This window comes from Diabrotica virgifera, chromosome 3 (assembly GCF_917563875.1).
Source record: "Diabrotica virgifera virgifera chromosome 3, PGI_DIABVI_V3a".
Classification (NCBI taxonomy): Eukaryota; Metazoa; Arthropoda; class Insecta; order Coleoptera; family Chrysomelidae; genus Diabrotica; species Diabrotica virgifera.
In genome coordinates this window covers 37,007,304-37,029,904 of record NC_065445.1, presented here as the reverse complement: position 1 = coordinate 37,029,904, position 22,601 = coordinate 37,007,304, and the positions used below count along the sequence as shown (strand labels likewise).

At 32.2% G+C, this 22,601-nt stretch overlaps 1 protein-coding gene across 4 annotated transcripts in view; it reads right to left on the bottom strand.

Annotated features, from left to right (window-relative positions):
* Window positions 1-22,601, bottom strand: part of LOC114326023 (serine/threonine-protein phosphatase 6 regulatory ankyrin repeat subunit A-like) — a 76,405-nt gene that overhangs the window by 27,488 nt on the left and 26,316 nt on the right. For all 4 annotated transcript variants that reach the window (XM_028274218.2, XM_028274217.2, XM_028274214.2 and 1 more), the window contains exons 10-16: window positions 21,908-22,188; window positions 19,437-19,563; window positions 18,748-18,961; window positions 15,843-15,930; window positions 10,998-11,227; window positions 7,645-7,807; window positions 3,467-3,660 (exon numbers count right to left, since the gene is read on the bottom strand). In XM_028274218.2, coding sequence (XP_028130019.1) covers window positions 3,467-3,660; window positions 7,645-7,807; window positions 10,998-11,227; window positions 15,843-15,930; window positions 18,748-18,961; window positions 19,437-19,563; window positions 21,908-22,188 — 1,297 coding nt within the window. The remainder of the gene's footprint in view (window positions 1-3,466; window positions 3,661-7,644; window positions 7,808-10,997; window positions 11,228-15,842; window positions 15,931-18,747; window positions 18,962-19,436; window positions 19,564-21,907; window positions 22,189-22,601) is intronic.

The window sequence follows — 22,601 nt, the reverse complement described above, 5'->3', positions numbered from 1 at the left end:
AGTGATCCCACATAGAAAAAGCCCCTTGACAAAAAATAAGAAGAGTATTGAAATTCTAGAATATTCGAGATGTCATCGAAAAATCCCAAAATGTCTAGTGAAGTCTGGAAAGTCGGGAAAGGGCCTAGCCGGGTAAGATGATGAAAAGTACCCCCAAGTCGATTCGAATTCCTTATAGGTCAACGTTTAGCATATATAGTGAAACTTACTTTCTGAAATTTTTAGCCCCCTAGGTAGTCATGTGACCCACCTAGAGCCTAATTAGGGTTTTTATGTTTTTATTTTTTATCTCAGCCGCATCGAGAACTAGCGAAAAACTTTAAATAAAAAAGTTGTAAGCTTTAAAAAGTTCTGTCCGAATTTTTTTTTAATTTTTGGCGGGAAATTTAAATTTTAGAACGATTTTAAAATTTTAAATGAGTATAAAAAAGTAACTAAGACATTCGTTTTCACGAAAAAAATATATAACGTGTATTTTTGCATAATATTTCACCCTGAATTTTTTAAAATTTTTAAAATTGGTGAAACGCACCTTTAAAAATAAAAAATCGCATTTTTTCGGTTTTCTTTTTCGTTTTTTGAAACAATTTTATACATATTTTTCAAAAAAGGTAGCACCGTCACTAGAGTAGGTAAAAACCTGAAAAATAATTGGGGTTTGTTTAATAAAAATTTTTTGTAATGCCATCCATTTTCAAGATACAGGGCGTTGAAGAAAACAAAATTTTACACATTTTTACGATTTTGCCGAAACTACTGGCAACATTGTAATAAAATTTGGTGAGTTTTAAGAGGTAGTTGTTGTGTATTTTTTGACATACAATTAAGAATTTTATATTTATCATTGGCGCGCATAGGGGTAATGGTCTGAACTTTTTAAAGAAAAAAGATAGTACGCCACTGACATATTTCAAATTAACAATCGTTTTTAAATTCCTCGTTCAATTTGTGACAAAAAATCTATCTTCCTATTTTTTCATACGACGCGCCATTTTTATGCAAAAAATAAAACATCTTAACCCTTACAAAGTATTCGAACTTCTATGAAATAAAATACTACTATTATACTCTGGGCTAATTAGCAAAATTCATGGAAAAGTTATTTACCAGCAATTTTATTGCTGGAATCGAATTATAAGATCCTATATATTAATAATATAGGTATGCAAAGTCCGCAGATAGCGTGCTACTTTTTTTATAAACAAAATGGCGCCGACAAATCGTATTTTTTTCAATTATTGCTCTATAACTCCGAAGATTTTAACTTTACAACAAAAACACCTTAATAAAAATTCACCGCAATTAAATTCTGCATAGAGATATGTTTTTCACGATTTTCTCCGACTAAAATTTTCCTCGGAAAATGCGGGTTTTCCTAACAAAAACTCTAATTTTCAAATAAAGTTTTAGGTAAGTAATTATTAATCAATAATTAAATAATTTAGTGACATCAAAGCTTTCTTGGTATAGATTGTAATTCCAGAAGCCGGTGAAAATTAAACGAATATTTTAGCAACAATTCAATTGTTAATTAACAAATTACGATCGCAATAATAACCAAAATAATCATGATACATTGATCAAACTTATAAAGATTATAAAGATGAGATGCTTATTTAATATTTTATCGACAAAATATAAATTTTTCTTTTTTTTGCATAATCTTTAAATTTTGAAAAAAAAATAGGTATAATACGCTGGTCTAATTAGTAAAGTACAAAGAAAGGCTATTTACCAGCAATTTTATTGCTGGAATCGAATTATAAGATCCTATATATTATTAATATAGGTATGCAAAGTCCGCATATAGTGTGCTACTTTTTTTATAAACAAAATGGCGCCGACAAATCGTATTTTTTTCAATTATTGCTCTATAACAAATATATCGACAAAATGTTAAATAGGCATCTCATCTTTATAAGATTTCAAAGTTTAATCAGTGTATCATAATTATTTTGGTTATTATTGCGACTGTAAATTATTAATTAACAATTGAATTGTTGCTAAAATATTCGTTTAATTTTCACCAGCTTCTGGAACTATAATCTAAACCAAGATTAAGTCACCAAATTATTTAATTATTGGTAAATAATTACTTATCTAAAACTTTATTTGAAAGTTAAAGATTTTATTGGGAAAACCCGCATTTTCCGAGGAAAATTTTCGTCGGAGCAGATCGGGAAAAACACGTCTCTATGCAGAATTTAATCACGGTGAATTTTTATTTGAGTGTTTTTGATGTTAAGTTAAAATCTTCGGAGTTATAGAGCAATAATTGAAAAAAACACGATTTTCGGGCGCCATTTTGTTTATAAAAAAGTAGCACACTATCTGAGGACTTTGCATACCTATATTATTAATAAATAGGATCTTACAATTCGATTCCAGCAATAAAATTGCTGGTAAATAACTTTTCCCAAAAATGGCCTATTCTCCGATAATCAGCCCAGACTATTAGTAGTTTCTACATCTACATACATAAACTCGTACATCCATTATAAAAACTAATTCGAATACTTTGGAAGCGGTAAGACATTTTATTTTTTGCAGCAAAACGGCGCCTCGTATGAAAAAATGAGAAGATAGTTTTTTTGTCGCAAACTGAATGAGGAATTCAAAAATGATTGTTAATTTGAACTATGTCAGTGGCGTACTATCTTTTTTTCTTTGAAAATTCAGACCATTACCCCTAACCGCGCCAATGATGAATATCAAATCCTTAATTGTATGTCAAAACATGCACAATAACTATTTCTTAAAACCCGCTAAGTTTTACTACAATGTTGCCAGTAGTTTCGGCAAAATCGTAAAAAATGTGTAAAATTTTGTTTTCTTCAACGCCCTGTATCTTGAAAATGGATGGCGTTACAAAAAAAATTTATTAAGCAAACCCCAATTATTTTTCAGTTTTTTACCTATTCCAGTAACGGTGTTACCTTTTTTGAAAAATATGTATAAAATTGTATCAAAAAACGAAAAAAAAAAACCGAAAAAATGCGGTTTTTTATTTTTAAAGGTGCGTTTCACCAATTTTAAAAATTAAAAAAAAAATTACGGTGAAACATTATGCAAAAATACACGTTATATATTTTTTTCGTGAAAACGAATGTCTTAGTTATTTTTTATCCTCATTTAAAATTTTAAAATCGTTCTAAAATTTAAATTTCCCGCCAAAAATTAAAAAAAAAAAATTTTCGGACAGAACTTTTTAAAGCTTACAACTTTTTTTATTTCGATTTTCGCTAGTTCACGATGCGGCTGAGATAAAAAATAAAAACATAAAAACCCTAATTAGGCTCTAGGTGGGTCACATGACCACCTAGGGGGCTAAAAATTTCAGAAAGTTAGTTTCACTATATATGCTAAACGGTGACCTATATGGAATTCGAATCGAGTTGTGGGCACTTTTCATCATCTTACCCGGCTAGGCCCTTTATATAAACTATTAAAATTAGAGAATATTTACCATCTCCTGATTTTGAATTCTTCGGGAATGGTGACTGCAAAATCAATGCTAAGCATTGTGCAACACTGTTATTTGGAGCGCAACACAAAGCAGGTGTTAATCCTTCATTGTCTACAGATATTATCGAGGCCCCTTTCTTCAGTAATTCCCTTGTTACATCTACTAAGCCGTTTCTTGCAGAAATATGTAGTGGGCTAAAAACAAATACATATAAACTTTAAAAAACATGTCTATCTTAAGGGGGGGGGGGGGTATGGTTTGAAATCAACATATCAAGCACATTTTTGTGATTTTTTTTTCGAAGCTATGGTAGAATTATTTTATTTTTAAATTAAATAAACATATTAAGTACAATTCAAAGAATATTTGAGAAAAAATTCAATCCAAAATATTGAAAAATAAGCCATTGGCAACAAATCTTGGCAGGCAGCTCAAAAAAAATGGATTTTGCGGTGGACATCAGAACTCATCACTGGATCATACGAAACAAAAGATTCAAAAAGATTTAATTAGCTTATGAGTTTCACGAGGTAACAACGTCGAGTTTTTTATTTTTAATGATTTTTGAATTTTTGGTATCACTCAGAAGTCAAAAATACGAAATTTTTGATAAAATATTGTGAAAACCGACAGATTTAATACTGTTGAACAAAAAATAAGCACAAAACGAAAAATATCTCGACGTTGTTACCTCACGAAATGTCAAAAGAAAATCTATGCAAAATTGCAGGTAGATCGGGCAAGTAGTTTTTCAGTTACAATGTCCACCGCATTTAAAAAGCAGTTTTGAAAAAATGCGTTTAAAGTTTTGACAACTGCATCTTCATCTTCTGATTTGTCTGCCAAATCGTAAAGTGATGAACATTGGAATATGTTTTTTGAATTGCGGAGTAATCTACAAAAGAGAAGGCGAACAGTTGTTTAACGTTTCTCACTACGCTCAAGCGTGCTGGCGCGAAGCCGCGGCAACGCGAGTCGAAGGTGGGGATATTCAACACCCTGTATCTCTGGTAATTTTACTCCGATTATTTTGAAATTTTCAGAGAGTATTCTTGAAAGTATGCACTTTTATTTGAAATAATAAAAAAAATTAAATATTTCAAACCATACCCCCCCCCCCCTTAAGTATACTACTGGTAGATTTATGTTTACTGTTACATATTACTTGTCACACACTATCTGTAACAACGAGATAGAGGCCCCAGTATATTGGAATCAGCTGTCAAAAGGAGAATATATAACACTATGACAAGAAGTATCCTCACTTGATAAATATTGGTGTGAAAATTGGACAATAAATAAGAAAACCAAAAACAAAATAATAGCAAAAGAGATGGAATTCCTAAAGAGAAGCTGCAGAGTAACAAGAAGAAATATAATAAATAACATAGAGAATAAGAAAAGAATGGGAAATAAGCCACAATTTTACCAAAAAAATGATTTTATTAACGTTTCGAAGCCCAAATCGGATTTCGTTGTCAAAATACAAAATACTACTAAAATAAACAAAAATGTTGTTGCTAAGTAAAAAAATTCTTCTAATAATTTATTTAATCTGACTCATTTATATTGGCAATTTAGACGTATATTATACATTTTAAAGTAGAAGACTTTAAAATGATACCGCCAATATTTATGAGTTGCGTTCCTGGGACGACTTTACTAAAAGATAGTTCATTCGATTACATGAAATCAATCCCAACTCAAGAATATCAAGAATAAATAATTTGATTTCATGTAATCGAATGAACTATCTTTTAGTAAAGTCGTCCCAGGAACGCAACTCATAAATATTGGCGATATCATTTTAAAGTCTTCTACTTTAAAATGTATAATATACGTCTGAATTGCCAATATAAATGAGTCAGATTAAATAAATTATTAGAAGAATTTTTTTACTTATGTAGCAACAACATTTTTGTTTATTTTAGTAGTATTTTGTATTTTGACAACGAAACCCGATTTGGGCTTCGAAACGTTAATAAAATCATTTTTTTGGTCAAATTGTGGCTTATTTCCCATTAAAAGTAATTGATTATAAAAAATTCCACAAGAAAATAGCTTCAGAACAACATTAAGAAAAGAATGGGAATAAACTCAGATATAATAGACAACATAGAACAGAAGAGATTAACCTCGTACGGACATGTCATAAGAGAAGACCAAAATCGTTGGATAAACAGAACAGAGTGGAGCCCGATAGGAAGGACGAAAAGAGGCAGACCCCGAAGATATTTCAGAGATGAAGTGGACGAAACAATGGAAAGAAGCTAAGACAAATAATTCCGGACAAAAAATCCCCACAAATAATCTCTGGGCAAAAAATCCCCGGACAAATAATCCCCGAACAAAAAATCCCCACAAAAAATCCCGGACAAATAATCCCACAAATTTTTTTGGACAAAATATCCCCACAAAAAATCCCGGACAAAAAATCCCCAAGAAATATTTGCTGTCGAATAGTTCTCTAAAAGTTTTCCTGAAATTTTTAACAAATTTCTAATTCCAATTCCATGCTGAAAACTTTAAATTCTGCATGACAAAAAAGTGTGAGTGTTTTCCAACGAACTGTCAACACTGATGGAATAGCTATGAAGCGAATTTAATGGCGCCAGGATGAGATAGAAGATAATCAGGTAAAGGAGGGAAGATAATCGCCATCTTTCGTAAACAAACAGTAGTCAGGTACGTTGTAATTGTAGCAAATTTTACCTGACAAATTTTCTGTCTCTCTCATGTCTCTCTAGAACCTCTCTCTTGTATGTTGGCGCCAATCTCGCTTCACTGTTGGAATGGGACGGGGCCATTCCATCAGTGTTGACAGTTCGTTGGTGTTTTCAAAAATCGTGGAAAATATGGGAAATGAGCTAATGCCCCGTTTTCATAAGAGGCGCTTAACGCGTGATTACAACTACATATACTCCATCTAATTTACATCCGCGTCATAGCCCGTGACGTCACATGATACCAACACGAAATATTTAGGCGGTAGGTGTGTTCTTTTTTAGAATCACTTTGCCGAGTACATTGGCATTACAGCCACTAGACATATTTTATTATATACGCGTAGAAATAATATTTAAAGATTTCTATTAGTGTTAACTTAAAGAAATACACAATAATATGTTTCATTTAATTTGTATAAATGGATTATAAAGCGTTTTTATAAAGCACATCTGTTCGAATTACACTGTAACTATAATCGAACGAAGGTGATATTTTGGCACAAATTGGTAACATTTATTTGACAGTTGCGGTGATGACACTTCATATTTGTTTATATTCTTTACTATAAGTATTTGTTTCATTATATTTACTGTTTTTATTATGTACTTTAACGTAAGATTATAACTTAATTCTTGTTTTCTATTTCTAAAGTTTTTATTTATTTACATTGAATATTAATTTGTTTTGCTCTATAATCCACTTCCGCAAAAATTGTGTGATGTATTTGATTTAAAATGAATTCAAGAATTTTTTGTAATCGGGCAACAATGTCAACTTTGATCTCTAACGTAGATAATGACGTGCAACGGTAAGTAAATTAGATGAACTGTACATTTTACTTGAGACCGTTCACATGTCAACGCGCGTCTCAATGAACTAAAACGCGCGTCAGCAAAGTGAACGGTGTTCAGTAAAATGTACGTAGTTGTAATCGCGCTTTATCAAAACGCACGTTAATCGCCTGTCATGAAAACGGGACCTTACCTCATTTCCCATATCTTCCACGATTTTTGAAAAAGCTCACCGTCTTTTGTCATGTAAGATTTGAAGTTTTCAGCATGGAATTGGAATTCGAAATTTGTTCAAATTTCGGGAAAACTTTTAGAGAACTATTCAGCAGCAAATATTTCTTGGGGATTTTTTTGTACGGGATTTTTTGTGGGGATATTTTGTCCAAAAAAATTTGTGGGGATTATTTGTCCGGGATTTTTTGTGGGGATTTTTGTCCGGGGATTATTTGTCCGGGGATTTTTTGTCCAGGGATAATTTGTGGGGATTTTTTGTCCGGGATTATTTGTCCGGACCCCGAAAGAACTGGAGAGAACGGATGGGTGAAGGAATACAGTGACAACTGGAGTAAAGACCTTGGTATTGACTATATAAGTGAAAAATTGCGACAAAAACAAAATGGTAAATACATTTATCCACTGAAATTGTAAATATGTACTTACGTTTTCTTGTCACTATTGGCTACATTGATAATTTCATCTCCTGGAGATCCTTCTAAAATTAATAAGGCAGTTTGGTTGTGCTTTTTAAGGCACGCCCAATGTAAAGCAGTATTGCCAAGTTTATCACAAGTAGTACGATCAACTTTACAACTTAATAATTGTTCTGAAACAAAAAAATATATTACTCAGTATATACAGGGTGAGGCATTAGTGAGAGGAACTCCAATTACACTTTTGTCGTAAGAGATACGAAAAAAAGTTATTTAGGTAAAAGGGAGCGTTCAAGTATTACGTAACGCAGTTTGGGGGGGAGGGGGGTCTTGTAAAACGTTACGGCGAGTTACATGGGGGGAGGGGGGGGTTCGAACAGCGCGTTACGTAATATTCTTTTTTAACTTAAATGAAAAAAACTACGGGATTTCTTTTATGTTTTACATAGACCCCTGAATTGTATTATGTTGCACCCTCACGATCCGCTCATGTTCCGACAACAGGGCAATAGTACCTATTCAAGTGAAAAAATCTTAAAATTTGTAACGCAGATGAAGCACAGTAACATGTGTTTGTAATAATTAAAGATGGATCTGTCTCCACAACAAAAGATTATGTTATTTAGAGGTTGTAGAGGGAACTACGTGTTCATAAATCATGTATGTTTTCTGAAATCGTTTTCTGCAGTAGGTATTCATTAATGTTTTAAATACGTAAATTTTCAAATTATTTAAAAATGTCTTTAAATAAAAAGCATTAAATAGAAAATCCACGATATTAATACTTAGTTTAGAAAATTGAATTTAAAGTGTGATTCCTGAATTATTAATTTCAAAGTTTTATGTGATTAATATCTTGACGAAAATTATACATAATTTCAAAATTTCACCTTGAATTATTCATAATAGACCCTACATAATACACATTTTTGAGATGAGGTTGTTAAGCAGCTTCTAAAAACAAAAATATACAGGGTGTTTAATTAAAATTAAAGATAATGGATTATGCTAGACTTGAGTGAATCACCCTGTATATTCAAATTTATGTTTAAATAGTCCATAGTTGAATTTAAAAGTTGACGTATCCTAGCGTTTTTATAATTTTCTAAAATAATGACACATGACAACAATTTTATTCCATAAGTGGTTTCCATACATTATAATTTTAAATGATCACCCTGTATTATTCATATAGACCATGAAATCAGATTGTTAAGCAGCTTTTAAAAATATAAAAATATACAGGGTGTTAAAAAATAAAGCTTATGGACTACGGTAGGCTTGCATGAATCACCCTGTACATTTAAATTTACGTTTAAAAAGCACACATTTTTATATATGAAAATCTACGGGTCTCAGCGTTTTTTAAAATTGATTAAAACAAGGACAGAAATAATTTTATTCCATAAGTGCCTTCTTATATATACAGGGTGTTTCAGCAAAAAGGTAACACGATCTCTAAGATAGGTGAAAAACTGAAAAATAATTGGGGTTTGCTTAGTATAACATTTTTGTAACGGCATGCGTTTTCACGATACAGGGCGTTGAAGAAAAAAAGTTTTACACATTTTTTTCACTATTTTTCCGAAACTACTGGCAACATCGTATATTATTTTTGTTATACAAAAATTTTTACTAAGCAAAATAAAATATTGAAATAATAAATATGTTATGTTATTTTAAGTTTTTATTAAAAAAGATAAAATAGAAAAATGCATGAGAAGAACAATAAAGGATGAAGCCAAAAATGTATATAAGGATGGGGCCAAGCAGGGAAAATGTAAATGTAAAATTAGTAATAAAAGATTATTATTCTAAGTTTTGGATATATTTCATGTCATGGGACATGAAATTACGATTGGCAGGGATAACCAGACACATGAACTAAAAAGCAAAATCGTTCTTGGGTGGGCAGCATTTGGAAAACTGGGAGAATCTTTTAAAAGTGAGTTGCCCACATGCCTAAAGAGAAAGGTATTTGATCAATGCCTCCTCCCAGTCTTGACGACGGATCAGAAACACTTATATTACCTAAAGCCTCGGCTACCAAACTAAGAGTAACGCGGAAAAGAATGGAGCGTTCAATGTTAGGAATAACTCTGCGAGACAAAATCAAAAACGAAGAAATCAGGAGAAGAACAAAGGTGACTGACGTCATCAAAAGGATAGCCAGGTTGAAGTGGAGATGGGCAGGACACATAGCCAGAATGACAGATGGGCGATGGACAAAAAGGTTATTGGAATGGAGGCCAAGAGAAGACAAGAGAAGCGTCGGTTGACCGCCTACAAGATGGACAGACGACGTAAGAAAGCTAAATAAAAACTGGATGAGAGCGGCGCAGGATAGACGTGGTTGGAAACGAGGGGAGGAGGCCTATATTCAGCAGTGGATTTTTGAGGCTGGATGATGATTGTAAGTTTTTATTATTACCTCAAATGCGATTAAAATAATAAAAAAGTTCTTTTACCGGGTTTCCGGTAATTTTCGTAACCTAGTTTTCCATTTAGGTTCAAATGGTCACTTGAGTGTTACGTAACGTTTAGGTAGGGGAGGGGGTACATAAAAACGTTACGGTGCCTTATATGGGGGGAGGGGGGGTCAAAAATCTTCAAAAATTGCGTTACGTAATACTTGAACGCTCCCAAAGTTGGGGCACAGATAGGAACATAATTTAAAAATATTTTCAAATATACAGGGCCACCCTGTATTGACAGGGTGACACAAACATGCTTTTTTATGGAACACACTGTATATTTTGACATTTTTGGATTCTCGACGTCTTCTTTCTTAAAATATAGGATATTGCATATTGCACCACATTCGAGTTATGTGACATTAAAGGTTCTCCATTTCGATGTTCTTCGAAAATAACCATCCTTTAAAGAGCAATAACTCAATCGTTATTGGGTTTATATAGGTCTTTCAGACGTGAATCTCGCTGTTTTTGTATTAGCTACAATTTTGTTTTTAATGATTTTTTCTATAAAATTAAATTGTTTTAGGCTATTCATAAAAAACGGTTATAAAACGTGAGTTTTTTCAATGAAAAATGCACAGTTTCAATCGCAAATAACTTGGAAAGTGTCAATTTTGCAAAAAAAAAATTATAGAACAAAATTTACTCAGAATTGGTCACTCTATCCATTTCCATAGTTATTCTGATTAAAAAAAATCATCCCCTAGATGGGGTTGTTTTAACCCCCAGGGCAAAAGCGCAGTTCGGCATAGGGTAGATTTTGACAAAGGTTATAATTACTACCTAAATCCAAATTTTCAAGGAAATCGACCTTGGTTCTCAAAATTCCACGAGAAAATGGCTGTTGATTGGACTACACTTTGTATAATACAATACACATACTTACCAACAATTTGAGTCTGTCCGTACTGCGCAGCGGCTATAAATGGCGTCCGTCCCTCCTCATCGAATACTTGAATGTCAGCACCTTGTTCTATTAAATATTTCGCGCATTCTGTATGGCCATGCAGAGCAGCAATATGTAGCGGAGTTCTCTTTCGACAATCTGACAAATTAACTATTTCTTTTCCAAAGTAATTGACTAATAATTCTAGGCACTTGTCTGACCCTGAAAATCTACAAAAAAAAATAATTTAGCTAAAGAAATGATCTCTTATAACTTAGCTGTTCGAATAAATCCATTCAAACATAAAACCATTAAAAACAAGCTGAAAATACGAGCATTATCATAACGAACACTTTGTATATTTACGTATTTTAATTCATAATATGGAAAATTGTTATTATTAAAAGTAGTTTGGAATTAATAATTATGTTTTAATGTGCAATTATATCATTCTAATTTAAATGTTATGAACTATTAAGGTAGTTTACTCTTGATCGAAATTCATATTTTTTATATACCTCGTATAAAATTAATAAAATTTTATATATGATGGTTGCATCATAAATCTTAGAACATGAAAAGCTTTTTATGAAGAATAACTTTTCTTCGTCAAATTAAAAATAAAAGAAAAATAAATGAAAATGTTGTTGGTATCCATAATTTGAGAAAAATCTTCAAATATTTTTTTCCATTACAAGGATGTAATTGCACATATCAGACCATAATTTTTTATAAAAAACAATATTATATCATATACTGTCGGTTCGCTAAACTCAGACACAACTGGCTAGTGATTTTAGTCAATAATTTTGCCAATTCGACAAAAAAATAATTTCTAAATAGTTAATAATTACTAAATAATTAGTAATTTTGCCAATTTCGGCAAAATTCTCAAAAAACAAAAAAATTACCTACTAAAATCACTAGCCAGTTGTGTCGAGTTTAGCGAACCGACTATTCATAGGTATATTTGAATATCATAGCAATTGGAACAGTCCATTTATCATAAAGGGGAGGCCGTATACTGGTATAAACCTTATTAAAGCTGTTAATAAATTATTGCTTTTAAAATATTATACTCAAATTGTATTTTTGAACACATTATTTATTTTATATAATAATTAAATTCACTATCAAATGTCATTGATGTTTTATTAATACTTAATTTAAAATTTAGTTTGACATTCACGAAGTGTCAAACTCAAATGTAAATAACCTATGCTTTGCTTAACAAATCGAGATTTATAAAAACTAGCCTACTTAATAGCAACGATTTCAGCTGGACGTGTAGTGTGTCGGTAGAAAATAAACCGATTGTGACGTCACATTTTAGACTTTGAGGTCGATTATCTCGAAGACGGTTAGAAATATCGAAATGCCGTTTTCAGATTTGGATTCAGAAGAAAAAACTACATAAGAATCCATCGATAAATCTGATCTGAATATTGCAGGAGCGGCAACGCAATAACACACACACTTTTGCAAATTTATAAACGAAATGTTTTCGTTGAAAATTTATTTGGTAATAAAACTTTAACTCCACTTTTGACATAAATTTGCCAACGTAGCGAAACATAAATGAAAACAGTGTAAGTGTTCCGTGTCCATAAAACACATGTGTAGTACCAGAAAGATCTATCAATCCCACTTTTTGCATAAGAGGAATTATAAGTTTGTAGTATCCACAAAAATCTTTTTGTGTAAACCAGCAAGATTGTGTAAGAAGTTTTCACATAGTTTCTTGGTACCCTTAGACACCCATGGTTGCCACATCTCCACCATCAGGATCTGCATGATATTGACTTGAACAATAGTACACACAGACATTCCAAGCACTTTATTAACTATTATTTTGTTTATTTTTATTGCATTTCTCTATTTAATAAATTTTTTGTACCTTTGGAAAGCTTTTTGAACTGTTAGTGTTAGATATTTAGACTTTTGGACACGTTTTCAGCAATCCATCGTACTGTGCGTGATAAATGTAAACAAACATCAACTGAACACAAAAATAAACTTTTATGATTCGAACTTTTGCCTGAAATCATTTTTCTAACAACACCGGAAACTATCAATTGGATAAACTGTATATGTATAATAAAATTAATTGAACTATTTTAATATAATCTAAACCAAATAAACTGTTAAATATTAAAATTACAGCAAAACTTTGTAGGTATCCTAGCAGGTCGTCTCAGTCATAAATACAAGAATTAATTGAATTATAGTTTAATATAGAATGAAGCCAAGATGAAGACAACGTTATAGTACCACTACATTTATAAATTCTTCAAACATCGACTTATTGTCGACATTGTTGTAGCCGAAATGGCCTGATTATTGTAATTTTAAGGTCTTTTGACCTAACTATGTAGCTAGTTCCAACTACTTTGGATCTAAAGTAAGTAAACACATGTTTCAATTTTCCTAACTTTTAAACAGTCAAAAATTTCATCTTGGCCTCTTTTAATACAGTGGTTTGCTTATTTTAGGTTTTCTACCTGATGATGGACTGATCGGTCCGAAAACGTTTGTGTAATTTTTGTACCACAGATGTACCCACTTCAATCCAATTTGGATCATTTTAGATAAAAATTTTAATAAATTTATATACCATTTACCTACAAGTGAGGTTTTACTTCCTTAGTAAGTTTTTTTATTATGGTATACAGCCAATGGGAGGAATCTTTTCCTTTATATTATAGTTTAATATACTATTCTAATAGGGAACTTGCATAAAATTATGAAAAAAATGTTATAAATCACAACAGAGCATAATTTAAAACATGTATCAAAGGTAAAAAAGTTGTTTTTGTGTTCCGTTTGGCCCCTAAAGACGATTCTAAATTCAAATTAAAGCCGCTAGCCCAAAACGCGTCGTGACGTCATATGATTATATGTTTACATTCTGCACCAACAAAGTAAACAAAATTGTATATAATTTTTAATTAGACATTATAAATGTCAGCAGAAAATACACTTAAATACGTCACAAGTGTTTTTATTCGTTTGAACTATTCATAGAAAACTTATACTTTTACAAAATGGTTTTATTTTCCATAGTAAACCTTCTTTCCTTTCCTTCAAAAACTGTATCAAACTCCAATCTGAACAAACTGGTATATATTATTACAATGACATACAATAAATGTCATTAGAATATAAATATTTTTCCCTTATTCCGCGACGATGAGCTGGCCAAATACCCAAGTAGGTGGAGGTGGAGGCCAATAAACTAAAGAAGGAGAAGAAGAATATACCTAAATATAACCATAAACATAACTATATAATAAAACTATGTGGCGTCAAGGGTCGTTTGAACTACTTTATATTACAGAAGACTTTATATTTGTATTTCTAAGTTATTATGAGTTTATGAAGCGTGAAATTTTGGAAATCTCATTTTTAAACAAAATTGAACGTTATTATGTAATAAAAAAAATGTGCAAGTTCTCTATTGGGAAATAAGCCACAATTTAACCTGAAAAATTATTTTTGGACGTTTCGACTTCCACTTCGGAAGTTTCGTATTTAGATAAAGACCTCCGAAGTAGAAGTCGAGACGTCAATAAAATAATTTTTTAAGTTAAATTGTGGATTATTTCCAAATTAGATGGAAAATTACATAAATGCCGCAAAGAAATAGCTTCAGAACAATATTAAGAAACCAGTATTGGCTTAGCGTGATTCAAAATGTTCAGAAATTGGAAACCTTGTATGAGAAACTGGCACACTGTCAAAATTCCATCAAATTTTAAGCGCGATGTAGACATAATAACCTAATACCAAAAGGCTTGAGGTTACGTCCAGCATATTCAAGCAAGATACTACAAAATATACTGCACAGAGCCAGTTTGTCAATGATCCGGGAACGGCTACAATTTCACAGGTCAAATTTATTTTTTATCGAACAAGACATTGTAAGTATTGAAGATTTACTTCTCGGAATGATATCAAATTCTGATTTTGAGCGAATTATTTTTAGTTGGCATATAATTTATGAAAATTCATATAAGAAACAAAGAAATATACATTTAAATAAACTTAATATTCTTTTAGAACAAAATAGTAGAAATACATAATTTTTATAACCTAAATAGAAATAATGACATATTAGCAACAGTTGTCAATCTATCAAATAGACATTTAAATGCAACGGAAAATTTGGTACCGTCAAAAGGTTTAAATTTTGCTGTTACTCATCCATCTATTCCAAAATTAGACATAATTAGCTCAATGGAGAAAATATCCCAGTGTTTACCAACTCATGAAAAAGAATAATATAGGGTGCTATTGTAAACTTGAATTGGAAAAGTCTAATACAATTGAACAGAACATCAGCAAAGAGGAAATAAAAGTTTTAAAAACTGTAAAAAAATTATGACTTCATAACTATCCTACCAGCGGATAAAGGAAATCCAACTGTGATAATGGATAAAATACAATATAAGGACAGGTATTTAGATAACGACCTCTGAAGTGGAAGTCGAAACGTCAATAAAATAATTTTTCAAGATAAATTGTGGCTTAATTCCCAATTAGAATAGTAAATTACATAAATACCACAAACAAATAGCTTCAGAACAATATAGTTTAATATAATACATATACATAGACTGTAAAGGGTTAATCCCTTTTGAATTCACTTCAAATTATCCAACAAATTTGATTCAGATACGTTTTTCATTGATCAAGTTTGGGGGAAATACATTGTATATTATCTGAGTTTTTAAGTTTTCGCGAATAGACAGACAGACAGAAGTCACCTATAAATTCTATATATTCTAAAGTAAAATGTAAATGTTAATGTAAATATAACAAGTTAATTTACGAAATTATACTTACGTGGCACAGTGAATAGGTGAAAATGAATTTTCCTCCAATTCTTTAAACACTTTTTTGTCGAGTAGAGATTCTACACAATTTGCATATCCTAGAATTAAAAAAGTAAGATTATGATTAAAAACTTAAATAACGTGCTAAGCGTTATCAATAAACACAAAAAAAGAGTACAAAGCCGAGCGGTGAGAGCAAAACCACCCTACCCGACAGTTGACACCTTTTTAGGACAACTATTTAGGAGACTACATCAGAAAGGACAACATTGATGATGCAGAGCTTAGCAGAAGAATCATCTTACCCAATACGTCATACTTTACTATGAACCAGATATTTAAATAACGAGGCGTACATAAAAGATCTAAGATACGAATCTACAAGATGTGAAAGTGATGAAAGGGGTGGGTGAAAGATGTGAAATATTTGAAAGAAAGATACTAAGACGAATACTAGGCCCTATAAATGTGAACAACAGGTGGGGAATCAGATACAATTATGAAATATACAGGGTGTCCAGAAACTCTACCGACAAACGAAGACAGGAGATTCTTCAGATAATTTTAAGACAATTTAGCTCAATTCACCTAGTCCGAAAAAGTCCACTTTCCTAAGGGAGCTAGAGCTCTTTGAAGATGGCGTCTTGTAATTAGTTTTTCTTAAATACCTCCAGAACGCTTCAATTTAGAAAAACGAAAATCGGTACGTACATTTATCTTCCAGAGATAAATTGATTCCATCCATTACCAATTTCTAGTACCGATCATAGGCGTCCCTTTTGGGTAGGGCAACGGGTATTTTATCACATAACTTTTTTGTCTTTAACTTTTTAGCATTTTTGACACTGGATTATTAAATTGTAAGGTATTCTAGTACCAAAAGGTACTCTTGGTTTAAATCGATAGGATACACGGTTTTCTAGAAAAATCGATTTGAAAATTTTTCGTCTTTTGAATTTGAATAAAAATTGAAAAAACTTTTCAAAAAAAAAACGGTGTATTTTACCAACTTAAAGCAAAAGTAACTTTTAGTACTAGAATACCTAATAACTTAATAATCTCGAGTCAAAAATGCTTAAAAATTTTTCGTCTTTTGAATTTGAATAAAAATTGAAAAAACTTTTCAAAAAAAAACGGTGTATTTTACCAACTTAAAGCAAAAGTAACTTTTAGTACTAGAATACCTAATAACTTAATAATCTCGAGTCAAAAATGCTTAAAATTAAAAGACAAAAATATTATGCAATAAAATAACCGTTGACCTACCCAAAACGGACGCATATGACCCGTACTAGAAATTTTCAATTAATGAAATCGATTTATCTCTGAAATATAAAGAAACATACCAGTTTTCGGATTTCTAAATAGTTTTTTTTTTTAATTTTTTTTTTGGAAATTCAAAAAAAGAAAAATTTTCAAATCGATTTTTCTCGAAAACGGTGTATCCTATCGATCTAAAACAAGAGTATCTTTTAGTTGTAGAATACCTCACAATTTAATAATCCAGAGTCAAAAATGCTTAAACATGAAAGATAAAAAAGTTATGCGATAAAATAACTTGCCCTACCCAAAAAGGACACCTATGACCGGTACTAGAAATTCGCAATGCATTGAGTCGATTTATCTCTGGAAGATAAAGATGTGTACCACTTTTCGTTTTTCTCAATAGAAGCGTTCTGGAGTTATTTAAGAAAAACTAATTACAAGACGCCATCTTCAAAGAGCTCTAGCTCCCTTAAGAAGCATTTTCGGACTAGGTGAATTGGGTTAAAACATCTTAAAATTACCTGAGGAATCTCCTGTCTTCGTTTGTCGGTAGAGTTTCTGGACACCCTGTATAATATAAACAATCACTTTTATCTCAGTATGTCCGCCTAAAGCGTATTCAATGGACAGGCCATGTATTTGGGATGGAAGAAAACAGACTCCCAAAAAAACTGTTAAATGAAAGAATGCAGAGAAAAAGCGATGAAAGTGATGTAGATGAGGACGCGAGAAATCTCCTTGGCAGTCGATTGTGGAGGAGAATGGCTACAGACCGTAACAAATGAAGAGATTTGCGGGAGGCCAGTGCTTGAATTAGACTGTAGAGCCATAGGATGGATGTATCTAAAGATCCCAGGTCAACTCAGCCTGAATCAAATAAACACCTTAGCTGAAACCATAGGTAATAGGCGACTGAAGCATTGTATTCGCCCTGTCACCGTGTAAACTGTACGAAACGCTTATTATTATAAACTTCCTAAACGTTAAACAATTAAATTTTATGTTTTAATTTCGTATTATTTGATTACATCTAAATGTTTTATGTGAAAATGCAACAGAATGGTTGATCGGAGCGAACCTAGCCTAACCGACTTTTGTAATCATAGACATATAATACCTAGACTGCGCGCTGCAATCTAAAACTGTGCGACCAGTGCGACAGAGAAAAATGTTTGTATTTGGAGTAGGCATCTCTTTCTAATCTGCGGGATTTCGCGGATAATCCAATCGACAGCAATAAGAAAGTCAGGTGGTCGGTTAACCCAACGTCATTGGACAAACCCCGCCGATTAAAAAGGGAATGCAAACATTTTTCTCTGTCGCACTAGTTGCACAGTTTCATAATTTAGGGCGCAGTATAGGTATTATATGTCTATGTTTGAAATAAAGAAATATGTGATTTTTTTCGATTTATTTCATTCTTATCTATGACGCATGGATATGAGCATTTTAAAAATTCACGAATAGGGCTTTTCATCGATTGTCATTTGTTTCGAGCTTCTGTCATATGTTGTATAATCTGTGTATAATATTATTATACACGGATTATACGACATATGACAGAAGCTCGAAACAAATAACTGTGAATGAAAAGCCCTATTCTTACAGCTGCCATAATATATTCAACATAACATTCAGTTTGATCTTACCATTATAACAAGCCCAATGCAAAGCTGTACACTGCTGTTTATCCTTTGCGATTATTTGTTCTTCGGTCATGTAGTTTAGTATCATATGCATACAGTTCAAGTGTCCACAAGCTGCAGCTAGATGTAGCACCGTTTTGCCGTTGATATCGGTAGTTTCAACTTTCGCGTTACTAGACAGAAGAAGTTGTACAACACCGTCTTGTCCGCTAACAACCTTAAAAATAACAGTTAATTTTGTATAATTAGTATTAAACTTATAAAAAAAGATGAATATAGAGATAATTTATGGTTCGTGTACCGCTGTGACTGTTATATTGTTGAGAGAGTCTACTAAATTAGTTTTTACAAAAGGCTCCCCGTTTTTATAGATTTATATATTCTTCTCACTCCTTTATATTTATTCCGTTTGTCCACATTGTATTTCGTTTATTTTTATTTTCTTGTATCTTTATGTTTTAGGCTGTATTATTATGTTCCCTCTCACCATCATTCTAAGATCGCTTCCCATATTAAATGTTTACGGAAACCTGTATTTACTTGCTAGTTATTGTTCCTAAATAAGAAGTTAATAAGAGTTTTTCCTTTGCTTTCTCCTCTTTGGTTTCTTCTTGGAGTTTCAATATTTTCAATTTTACACTTAATTCCTAAATTAAATAAGTAAATAAAAGGAAAATGAAATAAATACATACTGCTCTAAAAAGACATGAATGATCGTCGGTATCCACAATGTTAGGATCGGCTCCACATTTCAACAATGTATGGACACATTTTAGGTTGTTCCCAGAGACAGCTAACATCAAGGCCGTCCTATGTTGCCTAAAAAATTATTGGATGTATACTATGTTATTTGAAAGAAAAAAAGGATGAGAGCAGAGAAATGTTGGAGGAGAAGCTGAAGGGTTGGAGAAGGGCTATTGAAGAAGGAGGACTTAATGTTAAAGGCAAGCGTCAACTGATCCGCATCGTACGGATCGCATTATCGGCAATAATTGTAAGGCAAACTAAAATCCGTTGCGTACGATGCGTACGATGCGGGTCTGTGGACGCTTGGCTTAATAGGTCGAAAACGGAGTAATGTGGTTGGGGAGAACAGGAAGGACTGGAGAACGAGTAGAGGAATTCAAATAACAGAAAATGGGACACTAGATCGAGAAATTGTCCACAGGGTACAGGCTGGTTGGTTTAACTAGAAGCGAATGAAGCAGATTACTGAGACATCACTAGAGTATAATAGACCAGTATTTATGTGTCATCCAAAGTATAGACAGAGTAAAATCCAAAAATGTAGTCCATCGTCTGTATAATAGAGAAGTTCTACTAAAGATCAAAAAAGCTATTAAAACATAATATACCAAACCGACTGGATTTCAGAATAGATGGACAACTTACAGAACCTATACGCTCTGAGCTTCGCTGGTGGCGCTCTTAGCGGATTACTAATTCAACTTTCACCGGTAATTTTTAAATTTATTATTTAATTGTTATCGCTTAATATTTATAACGCAAAAAAGTAATTAAATTGTAATCGATTTTTTTAAGATTTTGCTAATCATTTTGACGTTCTATTGATGAATTTCTTACTTCGGATACTTTCACAATTATCGTGTAGATGGCGCTAAGATTAATTTTTAATTACATATTACCGAACAGTAAAAAAACTTAAATTCAGTATTTAAAACGTAAGTATATTTAGGGTAAAAATATATACCACAGCTTTGACCAACTAATATTTTTTATAATTAATGTTTTTAATTTTAATTTTAAATTAATCACTTTGACATTAATGTCAAATTTCCGGTAAAGGTTTACAGACTTGTCACTACTGGCGCTCGCGAATTTGTAAATATCCCCTCTACGTACGAGCTCACAGCGTATAGACATAGGCAGCGGAATAAAAAATGGATACTCATTGAACAATATGCTCTTCAATTAACCTTATATGAACTCATAAAAAGTGTGAACAAAGGAAGAGGATACAGAATAAGAAACAAAGAAGTAAAACTACTCTGTTACGCAGACGACTGCATAGCCTGCAGAGACTAATCTGCAGATTTAACATAAGAGCAAAATAATTTGATAAGAATGGGAGAGTATAGGCTACCAAAGCACTGAATGCTAGAATGCAGGGAAAGAGACCGATTTGAAAGCCAAGAAAGAACTGGGAAGACACAGTAAACAGCGACGCACAAGCCCTTTTAGGAGTCCGTGTATGGAGAAGAGCAGTTACAGACAAACAAGGGTGGCGGCAAAAAATAAAGGAGGCCAAGGCTCAATTTGGGCTGTAGCGCCGTAGAAGAAGAAGAAAAGAATTTGATATGACAATCTCATTTCAGAAAACTAAAACAATAGTAATCGGCAAAGAACCAATCAGATGTAAAATAAAAATTATTGGATATATACTTTTTTAATTCATCTGGCATCAGTATTGGACAAGTAATGGAAATAAAATATTTTAGAATTAGACTGTCCTGCTATAAAGACCTGGACAAAGAAATAAGAGATCAAGTACAAAGAGCGAGTAGACTGGAAGCATGCTTTAATAACACTATACGGCGGAAACAACATATTAACACTGAGATGAAGTCAAGAATTTAGTCAAAAATTTATAAAGCTAGTGTAAGACCAACAATGACATATTCATCAGAAACAAGGCTCGACGCAGCCACACCACAAAGATTACTGGAAACGGCAGAGATGAGAGTACTGAGAATAATTACAGGAGATACACTGAGAGATCGAAAGAGGAATCAATACATTAGAAGAAAGCGTGACGTACAGTGTATAAATGAATGGACACTAAATAAACAAAATAATGAAATAACCACATAAGCAGAATGGAGTAGTGTGGTCAAAGTAGAAAGAGATAAATCTCCAAACGATAGAAGAAGTATCGGCCGACCAAGCAAAAGATGGAGTGACAACCTTCCATAGAGGTATCAATCCGCCAATGAACAAGCAGAATTTCTGATAAAGATGAAGAAGAAAAAGGCTCTTTTCACTTAATTTATGAAATATGTCCCTAAATACGTATTATAATGAGTGAAATATCAATCTAAATACATAACGGAAACATATTATTTAAATCCTCATATAAGATGGTATTAAAATATCACAATGGCGTAATGTCTACAAAATTAATAAAACAAATGAAATTGCTTACCTATCCAGCATATTAACAACATTCTGATCTTCGCTGTTGTGCAGCAGCAGACTCAAACACTGCGAGTGTCCGTTTTTGGCACTGTAATGGACAGGCGTCATGTTGTTTATATAATCAGCTAAAGCAACTTTGGCACCGAAATGGAGTAAAAATTGTACGCACTGCACATGGCCTTCTCGTGCTGCCAGCAGCAACGGAGTTATCCCTTGATTTGTTCTAATGTTAACGTCGACAAAATAAGGCATTATCATTTTCAGGATTTCTAAGTTTCCGAGCTTGGCCTGAAAAAATTTGACTATTAATATTATTGATAAATGTACTTTAAAACTTTAAAAAATAATAACTCCTCTTTTAATTTGTTTAAAAATTTTGGACAGATCTCATTGTTATCTAAATGCTTCAAAGATAACAGTAAAATTTTCAAAAGGAAATATTTACGGCGACCAAATATACAGCGAGGTAAACTTGAAAAATCATCAAAATTTATTTTTCGCAGTTTTGCATAAAATTTGATTTTTGAACATGTTCCACCAACTCTAGATAAAAATAAACTTCATATTCGTATTCAGTGGCCTCGAAAATATAAAGAATGACCAAAATTGGTCATTCACCCTAAAGTTGATTTTCGTGGTCGGTATAAGGTAATTTTAGGGGTTGCTACCGCTCGCCTAAATGTCTCTAAAAATAGTACTCA